At 39.8% G+C, this 27135-nt stretch overlaps 1 protein-coding gene across 6 annotated transcripts in view; it reads right to left on the minus strand.

Annotated features, from left to right (window-relative positions):
* Positions 1-27135, minus strand: part of ATP8A1 (ATPase phospholipid transporting 8A1) — a 239355-nt gene that overhangs the window by 71064 nt on the left and 141156 nt on the right. For all 6 annotated transcript variants that reach the window (XM_027544396.1, XM_027544393.1, XM_027544391.1 and 3 more), the window contains one exon: positions 10550-10722. In XM_027544396.1, the coding sequence (XP_027400197.1) occupies positions 10550-10722 (173 nt within the window). The remainder of the gene's footprint in view (positions 1-10549; positions 10723-27135) is intronic.

The raw sequence follows: 27135 nt of genomic DNA on the forward strand, positions 1-27135 counted from the left end.
TGTACTCTGCATATAAGTTAAATAAGCAGGGTGACAATATACAGCCTTGCCACACTCCTTTTTCTATTTGGAACCAGTCTGGTGTTCCATGTCCAATTCTAACTGTTGCTTCCTGACGTGCATACAGGTTTCTCAAGAGGCAGGTCAGGTGGTCTGGTATTCCCATCTCTTTCAGAATTTTCCACAGTTGATTATGATCCACACAAAGGCTTTGGCATAGTCAATACAGCAGAAATAGATATTTTTCTGGAACTCTCTTGCTTTTTCTATGATCCAGCGGATGTTGGCAATTTGATCTCTGGTTCCTCTGCCTTTTCTTAAACCAGCTTGAACATATGGATGTTCACGGTTCATATATTGCTGAAGCCTGGCTTGGAGAATTTTAAGCACCAAGCAGTGTAAATTTGGACAGGATAGCATCCTTAGTCACTACATTATATAGAAAGATAGAGGATTTAGAGGGAAAAAAAGACAAGGCCATATAAAACAAAATAAATCCAGGTTAGCAATTTTAATATTAGTATAGAATTTAGGGCACAGAAGAGTCCATACTACTCAGAGAAAAATCTTTATATTCTTCTTATCAGAAATGATGTGAAAGTAAATTTGATACGATTTCTAAGAGAAACAATTTTAATAATAGATACCAATGCACCAAGTATATATATTAACCTATTTATTCCTCATAAATCTATAAGAACAATTATTTTAACTCTATTTTGTTTTTATTTATTTTATTGGAGTTTGATTGCTTTACAATGTTGTGTTCATTCCTGCTGTGTACAAAGTGAATCATTTATATGTATACATATATCCTCTCCCTCTTTATCTCTATTTCAAAGATACAGAAAACTGAACTGGAGAAGTTAAGCAGTGTGTTATTTAGCTAATAAGAGGTGGAGTCCGAACTTGAACCCTGGAAAGTTTGGCTTCAGAGTTTGAGTTTCAGATCATATGGCATTATAAATAGAAGGAAAAGGATGGACTGTTTGGTGTTGGGACTGAACCCAAGACTGTTCAGTACTGGGCATTGGGAGAATTTGCTTCCTATGTAGAAATGAATAATATTGGATCCCTTCTCATTCACACCACAAATATACATTAAAAATAAGCTTAAAGACCTATGCAAAAAACATAAATGTGTCAAGTTAACGAAGGAAATGTAGGAGAATATCTTTGTAATTGGGAAGTTCTTACTATCTCAAACAACAAATCATAAAGGGAAAAGCTAATGGAATTTGACTGTCTCGGGGTCAATTATTTATGCTCAAGGAAGAGTACCACAGACAGAAGAAGAGGGAGCCAGATTAGAAGATATCTGCCATGTCTAGACTCAACAAAGAATCAATATCCAGAACACACAAATAATTCTTATACGAAAGCAGAAAGAAATATAGGAAACACAATAAAAAACCTTCTTCAATTGGAGAAGGAAATAGCAACCCATTCTAGTATTTTTGCCTGGACATTTCCATGGACAGAGTAGCCTGGCGGGCTACAGTCCATGGGGTTGCAAAGAGTCGAACACGACTGAGTGACAAACACACAACCTTTTTCAATGTGTTACTTTTCTTCACAGCAAGTAGAATCACTGAGTTTATGTCTAATATATAATAAACCATTACCATTCACAGACACACAGTAGTTATTACCTTTTGAATATGCATGTGTGTATTTATTTTATTGAGTAACAGCTATAATGTGAAGGCAGGGAGCATTTTTTTTCTTCTGTCATTCACTGCTCTGTTTATAGAACATATAAAGGTGTCTGGCACATAATGGGTTCTTTGAAAACATTCCTTGAATGAATGACAGAAAAAAAGGAAGAATGAATGCACTTCAAAAGCAGAAATCCAGAGAGGTAAATGGTTAAATAAAGAACTACTCAGTCTCCCTAGCAATCACAGAAACAAAAATTGAGACAAAGTGCTACTTTTCAAACATCAAATTGGCAAAGTTATAAAATAAGGAATGCCAAGTGTGGGTGTTAAGGTAGGGAAATAGCAGCCTATCTCCATGGACTGGGAGTACACGCTAGTTCAGCTGTTTTGGAGCAATGAGACAATTCTGACTCAACTGATATCAGAGCCAAGCATTCCCATTGCTGCTGCTGCTAACTCACTTCAGTCGTGTCCGACTCTGTGCGACCCCATAGATGGCAGCCCACCAGGCTGCCCCGTCCCTGGGATTCCCATTGCTAGGTATTAAGATATATCCTACTGTGTTGGGTTCATACACTGGGTATTCATTTCAGCACTTTCCATGTTAGCAAAGATTTTGGGACAACCCATGTGGTGATCACTACGGGACTAGATAAAATGGTGTATATACATTAGAGCAATAGTTAGTAGTGGTGCAAAAAAATAAACTTGTTCTACATATGGTAAATGAAAAAGTCTTGGAAACATGTAGAAAAATAGAAAAGGTAAAAAATTTATGCTGGGATGTCATTATAAATAAGTGTCTATTCTTCGATTCAAATCACATATAACAATATTATATATTTTTCATAGTTACACAGATACACAAATAAGTATCACAGATAGATAGGAGCATACTAAATGAGAATGCTTGTGTAAAGAGGAGTGAAAAGTGACTGGGAATGTAGGGCAAACACTAAAGTAATATATAAAGATCCAAGAAGAATTTCCTTCAGTTCAAGACTCTATGATGCTTCCAGCTCCTTAGGAATTCAGCCTGATTCCTTTGTTGCTCTTTCCTTTCAGCACCTTGCTAGCAGTTTTCCTTAAAACAGAGGGAAGGCCCTGAGGTGACAGAGCAGGATCCACGTTTGTGGTCCTGGGTTCTTTTATTTCTTCATGTTTTTAGCTGTGCTGTGCCTTCGTTGCAGCGTGCGGTTTTTTCCTAGTTGCAGGGAGTATGGACTGCTCTCCAGTTGCAGAGCACGGGCTCAAGGGTGTGCAGGCTTCAGCAGTCGCCACACATGGGCTTAGTTGCTCTGTGGCGTGTGAAATCTTCCCAGGCCAGGCATTGGACCTGTGTCCCGTGCATTGGCAGGCAGATTCTTAACCAATGTACCACGAGGGAAGTCCCAGTCCTGGGTTCTTCATACATCTCTTGTCATTTACACTTCATTTTGAAACAGACTGACGTCAGGACATACCCGGTTTTTAAGGGGTTTGCTTGAATCCAAACACATGGAAAGATTGAATGGAGATGCCAGACTGTCACCACAGAATGCGGTGCAGCTGTCACCACAGAAAGAACACCAGTCATTTTTGAGGAATCGGGGAGGAAGGGAAACAAGCCAGGTGAGGAGAGATGGGCAACGTCTCAGCTTTCAAGAAAAGAAAGAGCCTATAAATTACAGACTAGGGAATCGGGGGTGAATTCCATCAAAATTACGGGAAAATCTGTGTCAGAATCAACTCCCTCTACTGTTCATTTATGAGCCACAGACACCCCCTAAAGAGCTGGCTGACTATGGTCCCAGGGTCAAATCCAGGCAGCATCCTATTTTTGCTTAAACTCTTGAGAGAACATAGTCATACCCATTCATTTACATATTATTTAGAGTTCCTCCCAAGCTACAACGTCAGAGTTAAGTGGCTGTGACAGAGATTGCATGGCCAGCAAAGCCTAAAAGACCATCTGGCTCTTTACAGAAACAGTTTGCCCACTTTTGCTCCATAAAATATTCCCTTCTGGAAAATGCTACCTGGAACCATCTCGTCTTTCATGCTTCAGTAAAAAGTCCGTTGTACGTTCATGTCTTTCTTCTCGCACTGCTCTCTTGGCAACATGCCTTTTGTTTTGAAGTAGGATGCTGTTTCTCTTTTATCGTCACTCCATGCCCCACAGCTTCTAGACTGCCACGACCTACTTACTATTCTACCTGATCTTGGCTCCTGGAACCCTAGTCTGGCTCGAAACACCAAACCTTTAATTTGCCCTAAATGGGGCTCACTCACATGGCTTATTCAGTTCAGTTCAGTTCAGTTGCTCAGTCATGTCCGACTCTTTGCGACCCCATGAACTGCAGCATGCCAGGCCTCCCTGTCCATCACCAACTCCTGGGGTCCACTTATTACTAAGAAGGTAATCACTAGAATCCATCAAGGGTTCAAGGACAACCAGTTAAATCAAACTAACTCTGCCCCACATGGTGCGATCACTAGTTTGACAGAACAGAGAAATGCCGTAGGTTCCATATATCATGTCCTTCGTAAACTGGAAAATGAAATCCTTTCATTCTCTCAAGGTAGAACTGAAGGAGGACTGCAAGTCATCTCTTTGGTGGATCTGTATTTGACTGAAGAACACATGAGAGTACTGATTTATTGACTGATGTAAAGCTTTAGGGAGGCCTTTAGTGGAAGGCCTCAGAGCTCTGTACTTCAAACTGCTCAACAGAAAAAAGAATTTGAATATAGTTATGGAAGAGATACATTTATTCCTAGTAAACAAGATACAAAACAGAGAGACTGAAATGAGTAAGATATAACTTAGGAGGGATGGTGGCAGAAATCAAGATAGCACTTATCCTTGGGAGGCTAATAAAATAAAGGTAGCACGAAAGGTCATCTGGGGTGTGGGTTATGTTTGGGTTATTGACACGGGAGTATGTTCACTTTGTAAAAATGCACTGAACTTTACACTTATGCTTGATGCACCTTCCAGGACAGTCTACCTCTGTTTTATCAGAATTATACAACCTGTGGTTCTGTGTGTTTATGTATGTAGGCTTCCCTGGTGGCTCAAATGGTAAAGCGTCTGCCTGCAATGTGGGAGACCAGGGTTTGATTCTTGGGTCAGGAAGATCCCCTGGAGAAGGAAATGGCAATTCACTCCTGGAATTGCCTGGAAAATCCTATGGATGGAGGAGCCTGATAGGCTACAGTTCATGGGGTCACAAAGAATTGGACATGACTGAGCGACTTTACTTTCACTTTATGTATGTATATTGGTGTTGGTGGTTTGAGTAAATTGAGTCACATCTAAAACTATAAAATGCTGTATTACAGTGGGATGCTACAGCATTTAGATTTCTCATAAATTTTTAGATATTTTACCACCTAACATGGACTTCTTTGATGCCATACATTATAATTGGCTACCAGGTTGTAATATGGCCACGTAGTTCCTTTAACATTACTCAGTAGAGGTAGAAAAGCAAATGAGATGATAATATTATGATAATATTATGATATTAAAGCAAAATATATGCAGTTATAAAGTTATAAAATTTATTCAGTGTGTCCTCTTTTAGCCATGTATGAAAGAAATATTCTCTCAACATTTCCAACATTTATTCACATTTCCTTGGAAGCAAATATAGGGTTGACATTCATTAAGAATTTGTAAGTCTTCTCAAAGCCAGACATCTGCTTGGCATTCAACGTGTTCACCAACTTCTTTCTTTAAAGGGATGTCTGTTGAGCATTTAGTAGCTTCATTTGTGCTTTATGGCTACCCTTTAAGTAGAACATTTATTTAGAGAAATCCTTAAAGTTTAAGACAATCCCCAAAGATTCGAGAAGCAGATCTGTCTTGACCCTTTACTTAACACACTCAGGCAATGACAAAGAGTATCCAAGGTGTCCCTTTAGACCTCTTCTTGGAGGGCCCCTCGATCAGACTAAGGTGAAAGGTTTTGCCTGGAATGCCACTCCCGAGTGACGACACGCACTGAAGTCAAGTGTTTTTTTATGCACTATGGGGAAAATGGCCTAAAAGGGGGTTAAACTTTGATTAGAGATGTTGCAAGTAGGGAAAAATGCTTACTTCAATTTAACTTCTGCTTCTCAGAAGACATGAGTACATAAATTATGTAGGAGAACGGTGATTACTAGACAGTCTAAAAGCTTGGAGGCTCTAGGCCAATTTTCAACCAACTGTCACAGAACATAAGTTTCAAAATATGTTTAAACTAAACTGACAACTGCAGAAAAAATGTAAGATTCTTTGAAAGGCTGCCTTATGTGAACTGACGAGGATCTCAGAAACCACATGCCATTTAACACACAGCAATAACTCCACTGCAACGTTCCCACCCTCTTCTGGAGGGGATATTAAAAGAGGTTGACCAGATGCTTCCCTGAATTAGGCAGTTCCAAGCAGGAGACAGATTCTTCCTAGCATAGAAGTGGCCAGCAGAGGTAGGGTTCATCCAAAGTCTGACAGGGCGAGAAGTCACCTGGCTCAGTGGCTTTCACATTGGAAGGAGCTGATCCAGGAAGGGTGCATGTGTGCATGGGCTTCACACCTTTCTATGCCAGAGAAGCTCCAATCTTAACTGCTGCAGACATCTAGGCTCCCTGGAAGACTTCACTGCTATATGGCAACCTCTCCATTTTACAAGTTACAAAACCAGAGAGAGGTTCCATCAGGTATCCAAAGTGCCAGAGAGGTAAAGTTGGAACAAATATTTCATGAATCCTCAACTATACAAGCTGTAAGACCTTAGGGCATAAAATATTGGTCACTGAGATGAGAAATTATTACCTGGTACAGTTAGTTTGCAGAATACCTCTTGCTTTTAGCTGTGTACACACATCTCCATGAGTCTAGGAGCAAGCTTTTCCCCTCTACCTGTCCAAGGAGTTCCAGGGAGCCTGTGAAATCTCTAACATGGCAAATTCAATTTTACATGTTTGCGCAAAATTGGTACAGACCTTTCCTTTGTTCTTCAAAAGTATCTGTGATCACACTGAATGGAAAAAAAAAAATCAATGTACTTCAAGAAGGGAACAGAAGGGAAGGACCACAAGAGGAGTAGTTTATAACCAGGAAAACTTACCTTAGCATAAGATGGACATTTGCTATTGAACTACTCAGGTTATATGGGTAAATTTACACAGAGATAAAAGCAAAAACTGCTTGTGGCATCTACGAAAATACAGTACTTGGAAGACTGATAAAAACAGATTTTATTGTACTTCTTGGGTTTTCCATAATTGAAAAAATTATCTGATGTAGAACATGCAACTTCATTCTGTAAACCAAAACCAGGACTCCAAAGCCCTGAATAATTTGGGGGCCAGGGGATTATTCCTGTCTCTGAGTATTCCCTTTAGAAAATGATGGTAAGAGATGTAATGACAGCTGACAGAGAACAACTGTTTCTTTCAATTCAGCTGTAGACTCTTCAGGGAAAATGCTCATCTTTATAACTGTGTCAATTAGGCAAACACTAAAAACTGCCTCCTGTCCTTCATGCTGATAATGTCAGGGAAGAAAGTGGCTGATGTAATCCTGAAGATGGAACTAATGGCCAGAGCCTCATTATCCATTAAGGGAGGCTTTCCCCCTATTCCACTCTAGCAAAGAGAAGATGGCAGAGGAAGAGCAGATTCTGAATTATCTTCACCTGTGGAATGACAAGAACTAAACTGTAAAGTAGTTTAAGGGGAAAACCCAGAAAGCCATCATGAACGTAAATGAATTTGGGAAACAGTGGCCCACTGTATTTTGAAATAATATTCGGTATTTATGTGGAGGGTTTCTTATAATGGAGTGAAATAGAGAATTTCCTGAGGCAAGGAGATTACAATCATCTGAGAAACCAGGAGCCAGAATGCATGCATTCAATTTCAAAGAAGGATCTATAGAACCGCCCACTTACTACTTCTCCCAGCGAGGAATCATCATGGAAAGGATGCTTCAAGGTCAGTAAGCGAAATAACAAGAAGATGGTCTGTGCCCATAGTTTAAATGCCAAGAGGCACCAGGCCAAGAAGGTGCACAGACATAGATCGGGCAGTGGCACTGATGTATTGATAATTATGGGCTTAGACGAATTCCCAAAGCCAGACGGGAAGCTGAACCACAGTTCTTATGGGAAAAGACAGAATACGATGGTAATGAGAAGAAAAAAGCAGACCAAAGCGATTTTACTTTTAAAAAGTCCCCTAAAACTCTACATAAAACTCTTAGTGTCTGCATAGGGACCTTCACAGTCCTCCTACATGCATAAAACAGGACGGAGGGAGGAAGGGGCCACACACACATCTTTATAAGTTCAGTGTCAGAGCTGAGCTGCACGGTCAATGCAGAGTGCAAGTCCCTCCCAGGGGGCCTGGGACCTGGAGGGGCCCTGAGGTCCCTGAGACTTGTGGGCTTTCAGAACAAGGATCTCAGGAGGGAATTTCACAAGCACGGAACATATTTTTTTTTTCTCCCTTGATTCTGCTTTCTAGTTTTTCTCTCCTTCTGCTATTGTTTAATTTTGTGGTTCGACTTTTTGAAGAATGGTGGGAGGTGCCGAGTTAAGCAATACTCTAGGAATGAGGCTCAGCTGCGATGAAACTGGCCTCCCACATCTTTCAAACCGATTGTGAGTCTGTTTAAAACAAGAGGCAGACACAAACACGGAGGAGAGCAGGCAGGATGTCTTATGCATCCTTGTGTGCAGCATCCTCGCCCAGCACACAGCAGGCACAGAATGAATGCCGGCTCAAGGGGACTGGTCCTGTTATCTGAACAGCTCTGAGTTCTGTTTCTGAACAGGAGCCAACAGCCACATCACTTAATGTGTTTTTGAGCAATCTTTTGTTGATCCTTGTGATCCGGTTAATGAAAATGATTAAACAACCAAGTCTGGAACAAAATTATCCTGATGGGAGAGTGTCAGAGTTGAACATTACTGAGACTTGGTCAAGAGATTGGCAAGGAACCAAGAAAGTCCCTGGAAAAGCAGATTTAAGAAATCATGAGTATCCTCATGCTTTTAAAATGAGACAGGCAAGATAAAATAATTTCTATATTTTTTCTTCATGGTTAAGCTGAATCTGCTTCCCTGGTGGCTCAGAGGTTAAAGCGTCTGCCTGCAATGCAGGTGACCTGGGTTCGATCCCTGGGTCGGGAAGATCCCCTGGAGAAGAAAATGGCAACCCACTCCAATATTCTTGCCTGGAGAATCCCATGGACGGAGGAGCCTGGTGGGCTACAGTTCACGGGGTTGCAAAGAGTCGGACACGACTGAGCAACTTCACTCACTCAAGCTGAATCTGATTATTACTAATATTAAATATCTAATACAATATTGCCTAAAAGCTTTAGAGTAATAAATAGTATTTATTAATACATGCCATAGACAAGAAAAATTAAATGACTGATATAATTAGATTCCTAGGAATAATAAAGGCTTCCCAGGTGGCTAAATGGTAAAGAATCTGCCTGTCAATGCAGGAGACTAGGGAGACTCGGGTTTGATCCCTTGGCTGGGAAGAACCCCTGGAGGAGGAAATGGCAACTTGCTCCAGTATTCTTGCCTGGAAAATTCCATGGACAGAGGAGCCTGGTGGGCCATGGGGTCGCAGAGTTGGACATGACTGAGCAACTGAGCATAACAACAGGAATAATAAGCAACTCTTAATGCTCTGAGTATAATTTTATAGGCTGAAATGATACTTACCAGGGAAATGTATTAAGTATGAGTTAAACTATATTTCACACACAAAAAATACCCACTGAAATTTAGGAAATATCCATAAGGCATGGCTTGTAAGTTTGGTGACAATATCATATATAGGATATTTAAATAAAGAAACAAGTAAAGCCTGGACCAAAAAGAAAAGTTTAAAAGCAGAAGATTCTTTTATTAATAAATATATTTTAAAAGAAAAAGAAAGGCCAATAGTACAGTTTTCAAGATAATGTTAAAAGCACAGATTCTGAGAAATTCTTTAGAAGTCTTGCAAACATTTCACCTTCCATTAAAAGAAAGCAATTTGAGAAACTGCTACCCCAGACCTAGTCTGACCAGCTGGTTAAACTCAGCAAGTGGGTCACAAAGAGGAAAATCTTTGCGTTTCACGGTAACCAGAAGGGAAGAGACTGCACGTGGGCATAGATTTACTTTACACTTTTCAAAGACATGAGAGAGGTTCTTTGCCAAGAAGTTCAGGAAGCACTGGAGCTGAACAGTTCACAGAAGCACAATTCTATGGAGTAGGCCTTGATAACTCAAAACAGACTTTAACTTAGGATATACGCAATATTACAAATTAGAGGGCGGAAGATTGTACGGTCAATAAATAGCCTTCAGAAAAATGCTTGGCTATTTGGAAAATGATTCAGTTAGTGCCTCCCACCATGATTTCCCCACAAATAAGTCTAACTCACAGAATCAAAGATATAAGTGTAGAAAATAGAAACTTTAGAGAGACAACCCCAGACAGAAATGCAGATAAATAGTCTTAAACATAGAATGGCAAGAAACCTGCTGATTCAAATTATGAACAATTATCATCAATGATGGGCTTCCAATCAGGACTCACTTTCAAAATAGCACCTTAGCTAAATCCATTCTCTCACAGCTCCATGTCAAAGTCAATGAACGAGCCTCACCATTTCTGGTCAATGAGGGATTTCTGCCAGACAATCCTGAGAATAGACCTGTCCATTGGCTTGGTCACAATGTTCTCAAAGCTATCCCAGTTTGTGAACCCTGAGTCCTGAATGAATGAATTAACAAATAACTGACATCTACAAGTTCGAGATAAAATAACTTCAAGGAACGTTAAAAATCAAGAGCTCAGGATCTAGTTGCTCTTTACTGAAATCTGACAAATCCCAGAGAACTTACCTGCAGCAAATAACAGCTTTGCACGACAAAGCTAAGTCCAGGAAATACTGCCTCACTCCAAAAGTTAAGGCATATTTGAGGGTTTTCCCATCAATTATAAGAGCAAAGTCATTCTCCTTCCGAAGAGCATCACCCAGAGTAGTGCAGTGACGACTGAGAGTTTCCCGTGTTCCCTGTAAAATTAAACAAGAAATGCCCTCAACACTTACTCCCATTTGTTCTTTCAAGACGTCTTAAGGTTGTTCAGCAGCTACACTTAGTTATTTTTAGTGCTTTTTATGTTTCAAATTGCTTTTACATATCTCCATTCTCACAAAAGCCCCATCAGAGAATATTGGACAAACATTATCAGAAAAAGTAAGTGACTTTTTCTTTTTCTGATGGAACAGTAAGTCATACCCTGTTCCTCCCAGGGTTGGGATCAGATTATACGTCATCCATTCCCCTGCCATCTTTGCTCATTATTCCAACCACATAATCAAAATCTTGTGAAAATATTTTCAGTACAGTATCTTCTTAAATCACAACAACACTGAACTAGTCAAAAGTGCTTAACTATGAATCAAGGACCGATGCTGTAGCTGAAGTGCCAATACTTTGGCCACTTGATGACTACTCATTAGAAAAGACTCTGATGCTGGGAAAGATTGAAGGCAGGAGGAGAAGCGGACAACAGCAGATGAGATGGTTGGATGGCATCACCGACTCAATGGACATGAGTTTGAGCAAGCTCCGGGAGCTGGAGATGGACAGGGAAGCTTGGTGTGCTGCAGTCCATGGGGTCGCAAAGAGTCAGACGTGACTGAGCGACTGAACAACAATAAATGAATCAAGAGGAAAAGTTGGAGAATATGATTTAAATAATGGGTTTTCTTTCAGAGGTATTCAATGCTATTGAAATTAATTCCCAGTAACTCAGAAGAGGAAGGGCAGTATCTATAATGTCTTGCCACTTCATGAATTGGCATCTGTAATTTCAATTATGATTTTATGATGCTGTATTTCAGTTGGGGAGGGTGACATGTGGCCCTAGTAATCTTGGCAGATCCAATAAAAGAACCCATTCCATCAGTGAAGAGTTCACTTTCAGGCAAAGTAAGAACCTTTAGTGTCAAGGAAGGCTTTGTTCACCTCAACCGTACAGAGGGGTTGTATCTCTCTCCCTCTGTTAAGAATTACTGCTTTCCCAGCTCTTCAAAGGCAAAAAGTTTTAAGATACTTCGTATTTCTTTCCAAATCCTGTACTCTTCCTATAACCTAATAGGGACAGCTTATTTCAATAGAGCCCTAAATATGATTATTATTATTTTTAAACAATTATTTATTTATTTGTTTATTGCCCTGTCGCATGTGGATCTTAATTCCCTGGTTAGGGTTCAAACCCACGTCCCATGCATTGGAAGCATGGAGTCTTAACCACTGGATCACCAGGGCAGTCCCAAGCCCTGACAATACGAAGAAACAGGACACATGCTCTGCACAAGGAGGTGTAAGAAAAAACTGCCTTCCTATTAGAGTTTTGTTCTGAGTGCTATGGTAACGGAGTCTGTAGTTATTTATATAATAAATTTAACAAATCCATATTTATAGAATAAAATATACCTATAGTAAAAACAATACTTATAGAATAATTTTTGTTATACTCATGGGAGATATAATTATTGTTCCAATTTAAGACTGTGGTACAGTTATCTGAGTTATCTTCACAAAGAGGGAAGCAAAGGCAGAGGTAATTAAAATTTTATGTTGCGGATTTTTGAAGGTGGTTTTGCATTCGTATTTCAAATGTGGTTCACACTCTGCTCTGGAATTTCAGAATCTGTTTATCAAAATAATAGAACTGTGCTGTACTATAAAGTAAGACTGCCCAATCCTCCCAACACGGGGACTTTGTTTAACACTTCCCCTGTTCCTTGTTATACACAGTGACATGAAGGACCACCATATAGCAGCATTCTTTGCAAAATTCTCTGTTCACACTTTACATCAGAGGGGAAAGAGCTGTTTTAATTTACAGACCTCACCCTCCTATTTCCTGCTGGAAATTTTTGGCCCAAGAGAATTTAAGAAAATGAGGCAAAAAAAGAAAAAAAGTCAGTAAAATTATGCAAGCAAAATTTACCAATGACTATCCATAGTTGATTACTCTTACTCTGGATTGTCTTAGAAGCAAACTCCCATAGAAATGAACAACCAAGCAAATTAATGCACTGATAAAAAATGAAAATAAGACAATATTTAGCATGTACCACACACCAGTCATGATTCTAAGGGCACACACATAGATACAACACTTCAGTTAACACTTATTACACACCTATGCAGGAGGTATAACTACTGCCCCATTCTGCAGATGATAAGCGTGACACTTTCAAGTTCCTTGCCCCCAAACACACGGCTACTAAATGGTGAAACCCAACTGAGAGTTAAATTTCTGTGCCAGCTTGTCTTTCTCTACATTATCCAGCAAAAACAAAACCAACAGTACCAGGCCTAGCGAATTATAAATGGAATCCCCAGATCATTCCCTCTGTTGTCTCCCCCGAGCCCTCATCATCTGTCTCTCATCTTGTCTTTACCGCCAACAGAGACTTCTCTTCACAAAACAAGCTTGAAACACAAATCATGCCTCTTTCTGCTCTCAAATTTTTCAATAGCTTGCTACTACTTACATGATAAAGTCCAAAACCTAAGCCCAACTAACTTTCGTTGGCTTTTCTCTTTACAATCTTGACTCCTTTATCCCCTCTCTGGACCACTCTTTTCTCCTGAGCATATCCCACTGTCTCTTAAACCAAGCTTACCTTCTCAAACCCTCCCAGATGCACTCCATGCTACTAAGTCTGTCTACGCTACCAAGACCTCCAGATCCTTGAGGAGCAGACAATGTCTAATCTCGTTCCCAGCCACAAACACAGCTCCTGCAACTACAGATGCTCAGGAAAAGTCATGTTTATGGAATGAGAGCACTGATAAATTCTGATTTCACCCTACTTGCAGCAGTCCATTTCCCCTCTATTATCACTTCTGGTTTGAGAGAAAGAGAGATAGACTGACAGAAAGAGGTGTCAGACTTCTCTTTCATGCTCTTTAATTTTCTAAAGAATAATCCCTATTACTTCAACCATCTTTCAAACCAAGGCACTGCCCACTAAAATGCAGGTGTGTGTATTTGTGAATCTATTTGTCTGCCTGCCTATCTTCCTACTTATCCATCCATCCATACGCCACTCTGTGTGTGTTTTTTTAAGCTTTTGCCCATGTCCCTCCTGATCTGAAAAGGCAAATGAAGCCTGAGATGCACCTAAAGAGGGCTTCCAATTTCCTTACAGACTAGCTGCAAAGTGAGACTGGAAGACAAGTGAACTCCTGAGTTGTGCAAGCTCCCTCATGAACCAGCCTGAGGGCCACAGTCCTGGGCGCCCAAACTTCCCTCCTTCCAGGGTGTTCTCTAACACCATAAGATGTGCTGAGAACTTATTTGTGGCGTCAGGACCCCTGGGTTTGCTGGGTGATTATCGCAGATCTTCAGCGAAATCAAAAGGTGTCAGGAGATGTGCTAGAGGTCACAATTCAGAAGGTGAGTCAACATCTTCACACAGTGAATTCTTTAGTCAGCCCACCTCGGGTGCAAGGTAACAACCACAGCAAAGCTGCAAACATTTTCTTATTTTAGTTTACAGTTTCCTTTTGTAAGCAGATCTGTCGTCGGCTGTGTGCTGCCAGTTACACGTTGCATTTGACCCTTATTTATACTGCCGGGAGTATTTTAAAATTCCTTTATTTATGAAAGTTTATTGCTTCTCCCTTAAGCCTAGGAGCCATACTTTATGGCCATATTGCATTGGAGCTTATCTCCTGTAGCTAGAAATAAATTTATTACTACATTAGCTGTTGCTTTGTTTTCTTTTTGGCTACTGAAGGGGGAAATGTTTAAACATTTAAACTTAGTGACATGTGAAAGTGAAAATATATAAATGAAAAGCTAACTCAGAAAAAGGATAAAAGACCACAGAGTACAACAAAATAAGAGCTCTGTCTCCCTTATGCTACAAAGTCTTATTTGTGGGTGGAAAGAAAAGGAGCATCTGTTGCTATAATCAGGGAGAGTCAGAAGCACAGGCAGTTTGGGGAGACAGGCAGGGGTCCAGGCGTCTCACCAGATGGGGATCCAGGTACGGGAGGGAGCTGCAGAGAAGGTGGGATCTGCCTGCACCTCCTGCAGACTGCATCCCATGTGGACATGCATTTGAGCACTCAGCTATCTGCTCCCTGCTCACGGCCTGCCCCCAGCCAACTGCTCATCAAGAGCCCTTAGGCGCTCCCTCCATGCCTTCCTACTTTGCCAAGTCACAATCCAGTCCCCCACCCACACTTCTCTACTCTTAGTTCCGACCCCACAGAAAGAAAGAAAATCACCTCCCCCAGAGGGCAGGCTCTAGCCAGCTCTCCTCTTTTCTATGGGTGCTCATTGCTATGGATCGCTCCTTTCCCCCAGGTCTAGCCAATTCCACTCTTTCCTGAGGCTACCCCAGACTCCAAATTTACCCCCTGATACTACAGCTAAAAACATTTAGTTAAGAAAGAATTCTCTTAACTTTCCTCTCTCAACTTGAAACACTTCTGTTTCCCTAATCCTTGCTGACTCCTGAGCCAGGTAGTCAGGTGGTGGGGGAGACTGACTTTGCTCGTCTCTGTTCCTCCCTTTTCTCCCTTGTATCTTTATTCTCCCGACTGTCATGCTCTAAGACTACATACTGAGAACAATGAACAAATAAACAAACTGAGACAAGTCCCTCTAACTCTGTTCTTTGAGTCCTCCAGGTGAGATGAATACCTCCACCTTTCAGACTCTCTAAATACTTGTTTATACTTACATAATGCAGCATGATGTATAATTGCTTATCTGTCTATATCTCTAGGTCTCTTTGGGACTGAGGCCCTTGATAAAGAGATGAAATACAATTAATATGAGCTTGGTGGAAAAGGAATAACCAAATTATTAATGACTGGAGACTCTCATGTGGGAAGTTACAATCCTTTGTTGTGTGATTATTCTGAGGATTGTTTTTTGCTGCCCGTAAAACTCCCGTGTAATCTTGGCTACTCTTAATTAGGGCAGTAAATAAAATGTTAGTGTGTTTATTTTATGACAGAGGAAATGGAGAACAAAGTGATGGTTATGATCGAGCATCTCCTTCTATCTTATATAACATAAATTATCTAATGAATATAATGGAATCAGCACCTAGACTAGCTACTTAGTGATCAAGCCGGGTTATATAACAGTGGATTGATGAGAAGAAAACAACTTGTATTTGGTTTATAAGAAACATACTGGAAAAAGAAAAAAAAAAAAAAGAAAAGAATGATGCTTGGCAGATAATTAGATTAAGCAGAATTTTTCACAAAAGATAACTCTGACCAAAGGGCCCTAATAAATTTCTATGTGAATCTTCAGGGCATTGCCTGGCCCAACAGATGACATGTTCATATAATACCTAACACGGTGGGGGAAATTTCCCACCCTCTCTTTCTTGAGTTCTTTTGGCTGGTTTAATAATTAAATTGGCACAAGAGAGATTAATGTGGGGAAAAAACCCCTTAAATTTAATTAGTGTATATGGAGGTCTCTAGAAATGGAACCTAATAAGTGGCCAAAGCATGCAGCTTTTATGCTTTTTAGAAAAAGAAACAATAAATTTATAAAGACTTGACAAGATAGAGAAGTTTAAACTTTGGTAGTAAATTAGTGAGGAAGTAACAAGTTTTGTTTAAACAGCCTTCTTGGCCCTAAATTTCCTATCTCTGATGATAAGGATGTCTCTACCTCCTGGAGCAGAGAGGCTACCTTCCAAATGGAAGATTTATTTCTTGCTTTCTAAAGACACAGGAGGGTCAGAATGTTTTTCTTGGATTGGTTGGTTTTTCTAGAGTAACTTTAATTCAAAACATTTGATATGCCAGTCTGGAATATTTTGAGAGGATCTACCCTGAGCCACAACATACCCTCCAATGAAATAAAATAATTTTTTAAGAAATCAGAGACTGGCAGCTTTATGATAATTTTTTTTAAACATTACTTTTACATGACCTTTGCCAAGGAAATCCTTGATAAAAATCACTGCGGGCATCCTAGACAATGAATACGATTTTACAGTGAAATAAACGGAAAGCCCTGACTTGTCTGGAAAGTATCCTAGCATGCAAGATGTCGTTTTCATTCTGGCAAAAACTCTGCTTGGAACAGCCTAAGGAACCCAGAGGCCAGATGTGCAAAGAACATGTTAGGCCACCTAAGAACTATGTTTCTGATGGCCCCAAATGTAACGTTGCAGAAAGCACTTGCATAAAAATGGCCCTTTTCAGCTTCTGGCTTTTCTTTCTGATTCCTTTAAGGGGTTTATAGAACAGTTAGTCTTACTTAGGAACATATCCAGGAAACACCCTAGTAGAGAATGTAGCAACATCCCTAAGCAGAGGAAAATGAAAGCCTCTTGTCTTTGACTAGAAGACTACTCTATTCCAGTCTAACCAGCAGAAATGAGGTGAAGATTACACACAGTCTAAGATGTAACACCTAAATGTCATGGCTCCCACACCCTGCTCCAAGGCTGCAGTTACTTACAGCGACAGAAGGAAATGTGCGATCACTCATCTTATCCCAGAGGGTGTCATCAGCGAGGCTAAGCCAAACAGCAAAAGTTAAAAAAGGATACATATATACTTATTGAGTTCAAACTATATGTTGGTGTGTGGGTCTGAATACAAATAAGAACTCAGCACCTGTATTTTTCCTGGGAATCTGTTAAATGTGTGCAGGTCAAATGGTAAACTTATGCTTACCATCATTTTATCATAAATTCACCACCAGTTAAATGACCGAAGCATAGAATTTTGGCTAATGTTAATTACTTTTGGAAGACACACAACTTTGACCCTTGTCGGAATGGCTTGATAAGTGTATGAAGCCTGTGCCTTTCACTTTAGTATTAGCACCTCTGGTTTCGGTTTTCACTTACTTTCCACCAAAAGGGCAAAAGTCAACATACTATTACAGGAAAGTATCTTTTTGAGCAAGATGGTGACTCTGATGAAATAAGACCATTTACCAGAGGTTGAGTCACTGTAAAATAACTTTTCAGAGCTTGTCAGCTGATGTGCACAAGTCATCAGTCAGTGTAGAGAAGGCAGCCATCAACATATGACAAATGAAGTGAAGGGAAGGGAAGTCGCTCAGTCGTGTCCGACTCTCTGCGACCCCATGGACTGCAGCCTACAAGGCTCCTCTGTCCATGGGATTCTCCAGGCAAGAGTTCCGGATTGGATTGCCATTTCCTTCCCCAGGGCATCTTCCCACGCCAGGGACAAATGTATAACCATAAAAAATGGGGCTTCTTTAGTTAGAAAGTCAAGAATGGCCATCAGGGTTCAGATGGTGCTTCTGGGCATTGATAACATTGATGCAAACAATGGAGCCACATTACAAAGAACTTAAGTTTCAGAAGACAAAACATACACTGTGGCTAAGAACTCAAGGTATGCCTCAACTTTTGGTAGCTGCAGAGTATAAGGTGAAAACAAGGTAATCAAACATTTTTCATCTTCCTTGGAATGGAAATATTTATTTTGAAAAAAAGTTCCTTAATGCTGTGAAAGAAAAAAAAAAAAACTAAATGAAAAATAAGGAATAGTTTCAACCACTAACAAGTAAAAAATACCAAGAACTTCAAAATACTTCTAGATAAGGTGGCTACATAGGCTCAGGGTTCTAGAAAGGATTATATCCCACATCACATGTCACAGGTAAGTTCATTTCATGGTGTATCAATAAACTTTTTGCCAGGAGTACATGTATATTCCAATCTATCTCCTTATTTATTTTTTCATTTGACTATCTCTAGAAGGCAATCAGGGGCTTCCCAGGTGGCACCAGTGGTAAAGAGCCCAACTGCCAATGTAGGAGACATAAGAGACATAGGTTTGATCCCTGGGTTGGGAAGAGACCCTGGAGGAGGGCATGGAAACCCACTCCAGTATTCTTGCCTGGAGAATCCTACGGACGGAGGGACCTGGCGGGCTACGCTCCACAGGGTCGCAAAGAGACATGACTGAAAAGACCTAGCATGCAGGCACGCAGAAGGCAATGATATGGTATCAAATGGCTTGGGTTGAATCGTTGCTCTCCCACTTTAGGCAGGTTACTTCTCTGAGTCTTTTTTTTTTTTTTAATAAGATTGGGTTAATATCTTTCATAGGGTTATTGTTGTGACAAGATGTGCTAACTCAGGTGTCCTGTCCAGTGCTTGGCTCAGAGGTGACATCTGAGAAAGACTAGTTCTTTTCCTTCCTCTGACATCAGATCTAACTGTATTATCCACACATGATGAAGAATGAACGCTCTGCAACTTGTCAATTACCACACAACATCAGTGCAAACCAAGTGGTATATTACTGAGGATTTTCAGTTTCCTTTTGAAATCACCTAACAGCAATTTTATTTCAATCTACTTTTTGATTACTAACACTCAACTCTACTAGCTACTACTTCTTTTATGTAAAAACTAACTGGGAACCTGTCTTCCCTCAATCATAGAAAAGATAGCATTATCCCTTCCCACATGATATGTGGCTCTTGGTAGAGAGTAGGAGGACAAATATTTATCAAGTTAACCTAGACTTTTTCTTTATCTCTAAATTTCTGTCTCTAACCTGAGATAACTCTTGAGCAGAACATAAATTGAAAGTTATAAATTGACTGGCATGTCTCTCTTACTATCTATGTTTTTTGCAGATGACCACATCAATATATGTTAGAGTTTAAGCTCCCATAAAGAATGTGAAGTGTTTTATATATATATATATATATATATATATGCAGAGTAAATAGCATTATATGTAAATGAGACCCTCAGAAATAGTAGGTTGAAAACAATGATAAAGAAAACAGTGAGGACTCACTTTGCTGGCATATTTTTCAGCAATCACACCATCACCTTACTTCTTAGGTACTGATTATTTTTTAAACCAGATTTATAAATATTCATTGGCAGGGGGAAACCTTAGTTGACCTACCTAGTTTTAAAACCTACTATCAATTGACATAAGATGTCAAATAAGAGGATATATATAAGAATCTTAAACTAACATATTTCATTAGCTGTTTTGGTGGTTTGTGGCCCTATCTCATCACCATTTATGACATGAGGTGTTTATAAATTTATGGCCAAATAATGTTTCATTCTTTCTCTATTTTTACACTCTCAGTATTCACAACCTAAAATTACAAATTAACAGAGTATTCCAAGGACATTCTTAATAATACACTATGACCATAACAAGTATGGACCATGTTAGCATGTTCTTAAAGAGTAAGTTATGACTCCCATAAGAACAATGTGGATAAATCACTGGGTATTATTTTTTGACAATGTGTTATTGATTCAGAGAACCACAGGACATTCCATATACCCCCATGCAACACATATATCAACTACTCCTTTACTGCAGGCTGTACGTTGAACTGATCTGTACACTGTAAAGATCATATACCTGGGAGTAAAGAGAAACTATATTTATACACAACTGGTCCATTTAGTATTTATCCCAGTCAGGATCACTAACTAGCTCTCTTGGACAGTTTCTGACCAAAATATCTGGTGTTTCTAAACTCCTAGGCTATATTAGAATATAACCTTCAAAAAACATATTCATATAGAATCAAACCAACATAAAGTAATTTCGCAAAATGGGTAAAGGCAGACAGAAGGTGAAATCATGGACTATGTGGGAAAAGGGGAGCGTGGGATGATTTGAGAGAATAGCACTGAAACATGTACATTACCATATTAAAATAGATGACCAGTGCAAGTTTGATGCATGAAGTAGGGCACTCAAAGCTGGTGCTCTGGGACAACCCAGAAGGGTGGGATGGGGAGGGAGATGGGAGGGGGGTTTAGGATGGGGGGACACATGTACACATGTGGCTGATTCATGTTGATGTATGGCAAAAACCACCACAATACTGTAAAGTAATTAGCCTCCAATTAAAACAAATAAATTAGTTTAAAAAACATATGGTCAAAGAGGTCTTCTAAAACAGCTTAGTGGAAAAGAGTCAAGTGAATGAATTTAATCAAAACATATTGCTAAACATAAAGGAAAGGGAAACAAAAAAATCTTGCTCATGCTTTGCTGATATGCAGATATGAGCTCTTCAGGGCAGGTGTTGATACAAAACACTATAATTGAGGAAATGGTCCAATCTCCCAATAGGGTCATGCCATGTGAAAAAGGTCAAAGGTTACAGGATGGAAGAAGGTAGGAAGAGGAAGTTGTAGAGCTAGGTAAATTGCTCTTGGCCCCTGGGCAGAGGTTTGGGATTTGGGGTTATGATAGGTTCTGTCAGGCAAATAACTCCTTGTGAGGCATCTAGTCTCGTTTGGGGTACCCTAGAGAGAAAGGCTGAGAAGTGTCTAATCTGGGTCCAAGTCTGTCTTGCAGTGTAGGATGGAGGCACCAAGCAAAGAAAGACAAACCCCGGGAAAGGAAGGAAGAGTGAGGCAGGGGGTATAATTATATAATTTAAATAGTTTTGTGGATAAAGGCTTTTACCAAAGCCCTCATAGTAATTATTTGAAACCACCACTGAAAGCCTCCTAAACACTTATTTTGAGTTTGGTATTAAATATTCTCCAGCGGCGGCAGTGACTCAAGCGCAGGAGGAAGCGTCCTGGAGGAACTGGGTGGGCAGACATCCAGTCTCTCGTATGGCCTTCAATTCAGCCAGAAGAGACTGCTTAGAATATACAACCATTTTTTTGAAAGTAAGCAAATTACCAAATCAACGGTTTGGAGAAAGTAACAACTGGTGTCTGTGAGAAATTCTTACCAAGAACCACAAAGAAAGCTAAGGTTGGGTCCATTTTCCTAATGATTTGAATTAATTCATGTAGGAATACAGAGGAATCATTATCTACTGTGTTTTCTCACTGCAAATTCCAAAGGCACACCATTTCCATTATTTTCAACATCCATTTAAAAAAAAATCCAGAGACACTGATGTATGGAACAGTCTTATGGACTCTGTGGGAGAGGGAGAGGGTGGGAAGATTTGGGAGAATGGCATTGAAACATGTAAAATATCATGTATGAAATGAGATGCCAGTCCAGGTTCAATGCACGATACTGGATGCTTGGAGCTAGTGCACTGGGACGACCCAGAGGGATGGTATGGGGAGGGAGGAGGGAGGAGGGTTCAGGATGGGGAGCACATGTATACCTGTGATGGATTCATTTTGATATTTGGCAAAACTAATACAATTATGTAAAGTTTAAAAATAAAATAAAATTAAAAAAAAATCCATGTACAACTGTCATAGTAAAATGGAATATAGGGTCTTCTGTAAATTTCATAAATACCAGATACCCAACATCACCAATTCCCAGAAGAGCACTTCTTTCCCAGCTGCTCTGGAGCCTTGGTGGTGAGTAGGAAGGGGAGGCAAAGACAAGTTGGAAAATCTGGGGGGAAGCTCCCAGAAGGCTTTTTTCTGGGACTAAGGCCCTGTTATTTCTGGAGAAGGAAGGGTTGTTTAAAAACAAAAGGAAAAACAATTTTGGGATTAAAGTCATCTAGGTCAAAATTTAGGATCCCACATTTGCTAATCCTGTGAACCCATAGTCTCCATCTGTAATTGAGACAAACATCATCATTCATGTAGGAACGGAGGCAAAAAGCAACTATGTGCCAATAAAAGAGTCAAAATGAAAAAAGGAACAGAGGCGAGTGCATACAGACACACCTGGGACACAGCTTCCTGCAAACTGTCAGTTTAATAACTCATCAAAAGACATGGGTGGCAGAGGCGCAAAGAAGTCCCAAGGCACAGCAGTCTGTTCCCCTCAAAACTGCCCACAAGCTGTGAGGAAATGGCAAGAGGGTAGACTGGTTAGAAAGGATTTATCGGTAATTCTAGGTCTCAGAGAGCTCTTGAAAGAGCTCAGATGTTTAGCCAAAAAAAAAAAAAAAAGAGAGAGAGAGAGAGGGATAAAGACCATTCAAGCTTGTGGCAGGAAGAATTTCTCAAAACAGAAATACTATGGATTTGTGAACAACTTCACTTTGGGTTCTGCACACAAGCCAAGATTACTGAATTTTGTTTAAGAAAAGGGGACACATTTAGTTTTTCTGAGACCAAACAATGGACTCGATGGAACTTTTTCAACCACAAACTCTGCTTTGTGGCAGACACTATCTTAAATCAGAGGAAAAGGGAACAGATTATTTGTTCATATGTTATTTTCATTTTTGTAATGTTTACTTTTTTTTTTTTTAACTAACCCATTTCTCTCAAATGTAACAAAGTTCGCTTTCTTCACTGAGCGCTACTTGAAGCAAGCTGTGTGCCAGACAGTATTTGAACAATCATCCTGCAATGGGACATTACAAAAACATATCTTTGCTTCTGATAGGGACACATTAACACCTTAAACGTTAAACTGAGCTCTTAAACATTTTCAGGCCAAAAAGCTGAAACAACTTTGCTAATGGTAACAGAGAATTCACAATCCTAAAGATCCAAAGCTGGCAGTGGAAGAAAATTCACTGTGGTTTAAAACCTGCCTGAACTATTTTTCAAAGCAATACAAAATGTATTGTATTAGACTCATGGGACATATCAAGACAAAACCTGAAGTAGCCTCAATTCTCCTTTTTCCCCTTCTTTTTCTGGAGCCAATTCAATAACTTGCTTATTCTGGATTTCTTTCAGAAGCCATTCAACAGTGATTGGTTTCCCAAACAGTAAGGTTTGTCTGCATAATACATGTAAGATGAGCTTAAAAGGGTACAGATGACAACTTCGCCATTTATGTCATGAATGCTTGTAAGTTATATTTGAAGCTTACATGGTGTTATAAAACCAAATTTAGCTAGAAAAAAATGTGCAATCCTATAAAGGGCTTTCTTTTACCATGGTGTTGAAAAATACATATTCTTGTGCTTGTTAATATCAAATGTGGTTAACAATTCATTTTCTGCAAAATATACAGGTGAGAGAAAACACTGGTATCCATAATCAAATGTAAGCTGGCTTAAGTTCATATTTGCAAATTAAGCAGAGAAATTTAAGTAGTGAGGAGGACGGCTATTTAAAATCACCTCTTATAGCACTTGGCAAAACGAAACTCCCTCTACCCCCGGGAATAAAGATGTTAAAAGAAATAATAATGATGATCACAACAGTGGTTCCTAGTTCTTAACGTGCTTACTAAATGCTAGGTATTGTATTTAAAATGTATTGTTTGGTTTAACCCCCACAACACCCTAGAGATGGGTATTATTATTACTCTTGTTTTACAAGTGTCACTGGAAACTTAGGTTCCAGAAAATTCTATTTGCTTAGACTCCAGAATCCAATGACTTACATACATCCTCCAGAGTTTGCTTAACACTAGAGGTCAAGTTTACTTTCAAGATTGGGCATAATGGTGAAGTGAAAGTCACTCAGTCGTGTCCAACTCTTTGTGACCCCATGGACTATACAGTCCGTGGAATTCTCCAGGCCAGAATACTGGAGTGGGTAGCCTTTCCCTCCTCCAGGGGATCTTCCCAACCCAGGGACTGAACCTGGGTCTCCAGGTTTCTTTAACAGCTGAGCCACAAGGGAAGCCCGGGCATAATGGTATCTGCCTACTAATGTTTTCAGGTGTAAATGTGATTGTCCCTGTAAAATCTTTAGTCCAAATATAAGCTAGTGTTTTTTATGACTCTATCAGCCATGCATAGAACCCTGCAGGGGCAGCAGAGCTTCCTCTTCACATAGTCAGATGCCTGCATTTTTCTTTCGGATCCATACTCTGCACTTCCCATATATTGGGTACTGACTCCTCATCAGGCTAAATGTGAATACCAACAGAAGCAGAAACTGAAAACCAACTGTGCCCAGATGATCAGAAGGAGAGGCAGGCAGGGTTTCTCAGGAGTTAAATTTGGGAAGACTTGAAGCCTTTTGACTCCAAGTAGAGGAAATTTATTTCTCCAAATTCCTCACATACATATTTAACCATCATTCCTGTTGATTCCATAAATATAATTTTCCTCTCTGCCCCTTTCTTTTTCCCAGGGAATCCAGACAGTAGAAAAGAGGAGAAGAAACAATAGGAACAAATTTAAGGTCCAGAGCTGCCTCCCAGGACAGATCCCACAGTTGTCCTAGGAGGTGCTAGGAGGAGGAGAGGTCAAGGTTACAAGGGTATCATGTGAGACCCAAGAAAGATCATTTGGGCACCTAAAGAGTTAATGGCTTGAGAAATTATGGTTCCTTCCACTTACCCAGACTTGACAGATGAGGGTAGTGAAATCCTGAGCTATCTCAATGAAACAGTCTTCACTTTCTCTCTACCTTTTACAGAAAGTTAGATAATATCCATTAACAAATATTCTGGGTCACCTGAAGTATTTTCAGAGATTCACAGAATTAGAATGCTATGGGACATTTGAATACTATAATCATCACACTCCTTAATATAACATAAACCCATTATACTACATTTTAAAATATATTAATTAGATAATGGCAGCTAAAGATAGGTCACATGGGAGATTCCCTAGGTCTTAGCTCACATTTTTAGATGTTTCCAGTTTTAACAGATATATTTTGAACATGTTACTTCATGGCAAACCAAAAGTATAAAAGAGATGCTGGGGGATAAATTGGGAAATTGGAATTGACATATATACATTACTATATGTAAAACAGATAACTAATAAGGACCTACCATATAGCACAGGGAATGCTGCTCACTACTCTCTAATGGCCTTTATGGGAAAGAATCCAAAAAAGAGTGGATATATGTATATGAATAACTGATTCACTTTGCTGTACAGCAAAAACTAATACAACACTGTAAAAAAACTGTACTCCAATAGAAATTTAAAAAAAAGAGATGCTGGAAGAATCTGGATCTAGGTCATTAAGCCAAAGGGGTTTCTGAGAATTTAACGGGATCATTTCTGGGCATTTCTGTAGACTTAGAGAAGTACAAAATATTCTTCAAGCCAGTAATTTAAAATTCTTGCTTTAGCAGACCCTTAAGAAAACGTCTCATATCAATATCACGGAACCCTTAATAAAACAGCTCAAAGTTACATGATAAAAAGTTACATGTTACCTAAATCATCTGCTTATTATAAATATCTAACAGATTTTGATCAACTTTACATGATTATTAAAGATGCTTACCCATAAAATTCTTACTTCCTAAATTAAAAGCAATATGATCAAGCTTCCTAAGAACCTCTCTTGCTGACACTGTCAGCATCTGGCAATAGTTGGGTAGGTGACTGAGTGAGAACCCCCAGCTCTGCACTCAGGCATCATGCTAGCGGGGAGTGCTGCTCTTCTGGGAGAGGAGCTGGGAATGTACAGAGGCAGAAAAGTCAGATTTCCATATTAGGTCTGTAGAGCAGGATTTCAACATAGGCTATTTTTCTACAAAATTGTGTAACATTCATTTTATATGTGCTGTGCCCTGTGCTAACCATACCAATCCTATGCCAAGGGTAACATTATCATTACCTCAGAGGCAGTACAAGTGGCTTAGAGAAGTTCTCTAATTTCCGCTTGTCCAGAATCCACCACTCAGGTGGGGCAGAACTGGGCCCTGAACCACTGTGCTGCTGTTCAGAGTGATTTGAGTACATTCATTAAAATCGTGATTTGACAAAACTTTGCACACCTACAATTTATTTCCTATTATATTATTTCCTAAGGTGGTGTGTTTCTAAGTTTATTACTTGAAAATTAATTACGCTTTGTGCTGATGGAATGATAACCCTTTTATTATTATCAGTACAAATGTGAACACAGAGGATACTTTGCTTTTCCATGGCAATGAAAAATAATGATTTCCCTAGACTCATTCTAATGATTTGCCTGAAATCTCAGCCGTGGGTTGTATCACACAAGACCTGGAGGAGCTATGATGCAAAGTGGGGTTTCCTTTCCTGCTATGAAGCAAATGAGTTCACCGCAGCAGGTCTGACCCCAGACAGCCAGATCTGTTAAAGTCACCGATTAACTGCCTGGGAGAAAAAGCCTCCTCCAGACACCAGTGCGAGAACCAGAGGCAGTCCAATGCTGGATGAATCAGTGTCAATCTGCTCAGCCATAGCATCTGCCTGTGATCTTTCACACCAAACCAACACAAATTGTTAAGGCCATTTCCAATCACTTTGCTCTTTAAATATCAGATATGATAGACTATTACCACATTTAAAACTGATACACAAATTTTTAAAAAAGGGATCCCTTAATTAAACATTATTCAGTAACTCATTTCTCAAATATTTATGGCTCAGTGGTAAAGAATCCACCTGCCAATGTAGGAGATTTGAGTTCTATCCCTGGGTCAGGAATATCCCCTGGAGAAGGGAATGGCAACCCAAGCCAGTATTCTTGCCTGGAGAATTCCATGGACAGAGGAGCCTGGTGGGCTACAGTCCATGGAGTCACAAAGAGTCGGACATGACTGAGCAACTGAGCACGCCCACAACAATGAGCTAGGCAGTTTGCTGGAGACTG

This window comes from Bos indicus x Bos taurus, chromosome 6 (genome assembly GCF_003369695.1).
Source record: "Bos indicus x Bos taurus breed Angus x Brahman F1 hybrid chromosome 6, Bos_hybrid_MaternalHap_v2.0, whole genome shotgun sequence".
Lineage (NCBI taxonomy): Eukaryota > Metazoa > Chordata > Mammalia > Artiodactyla > Bovidae > Bos > Bos indicus x Bos taurus.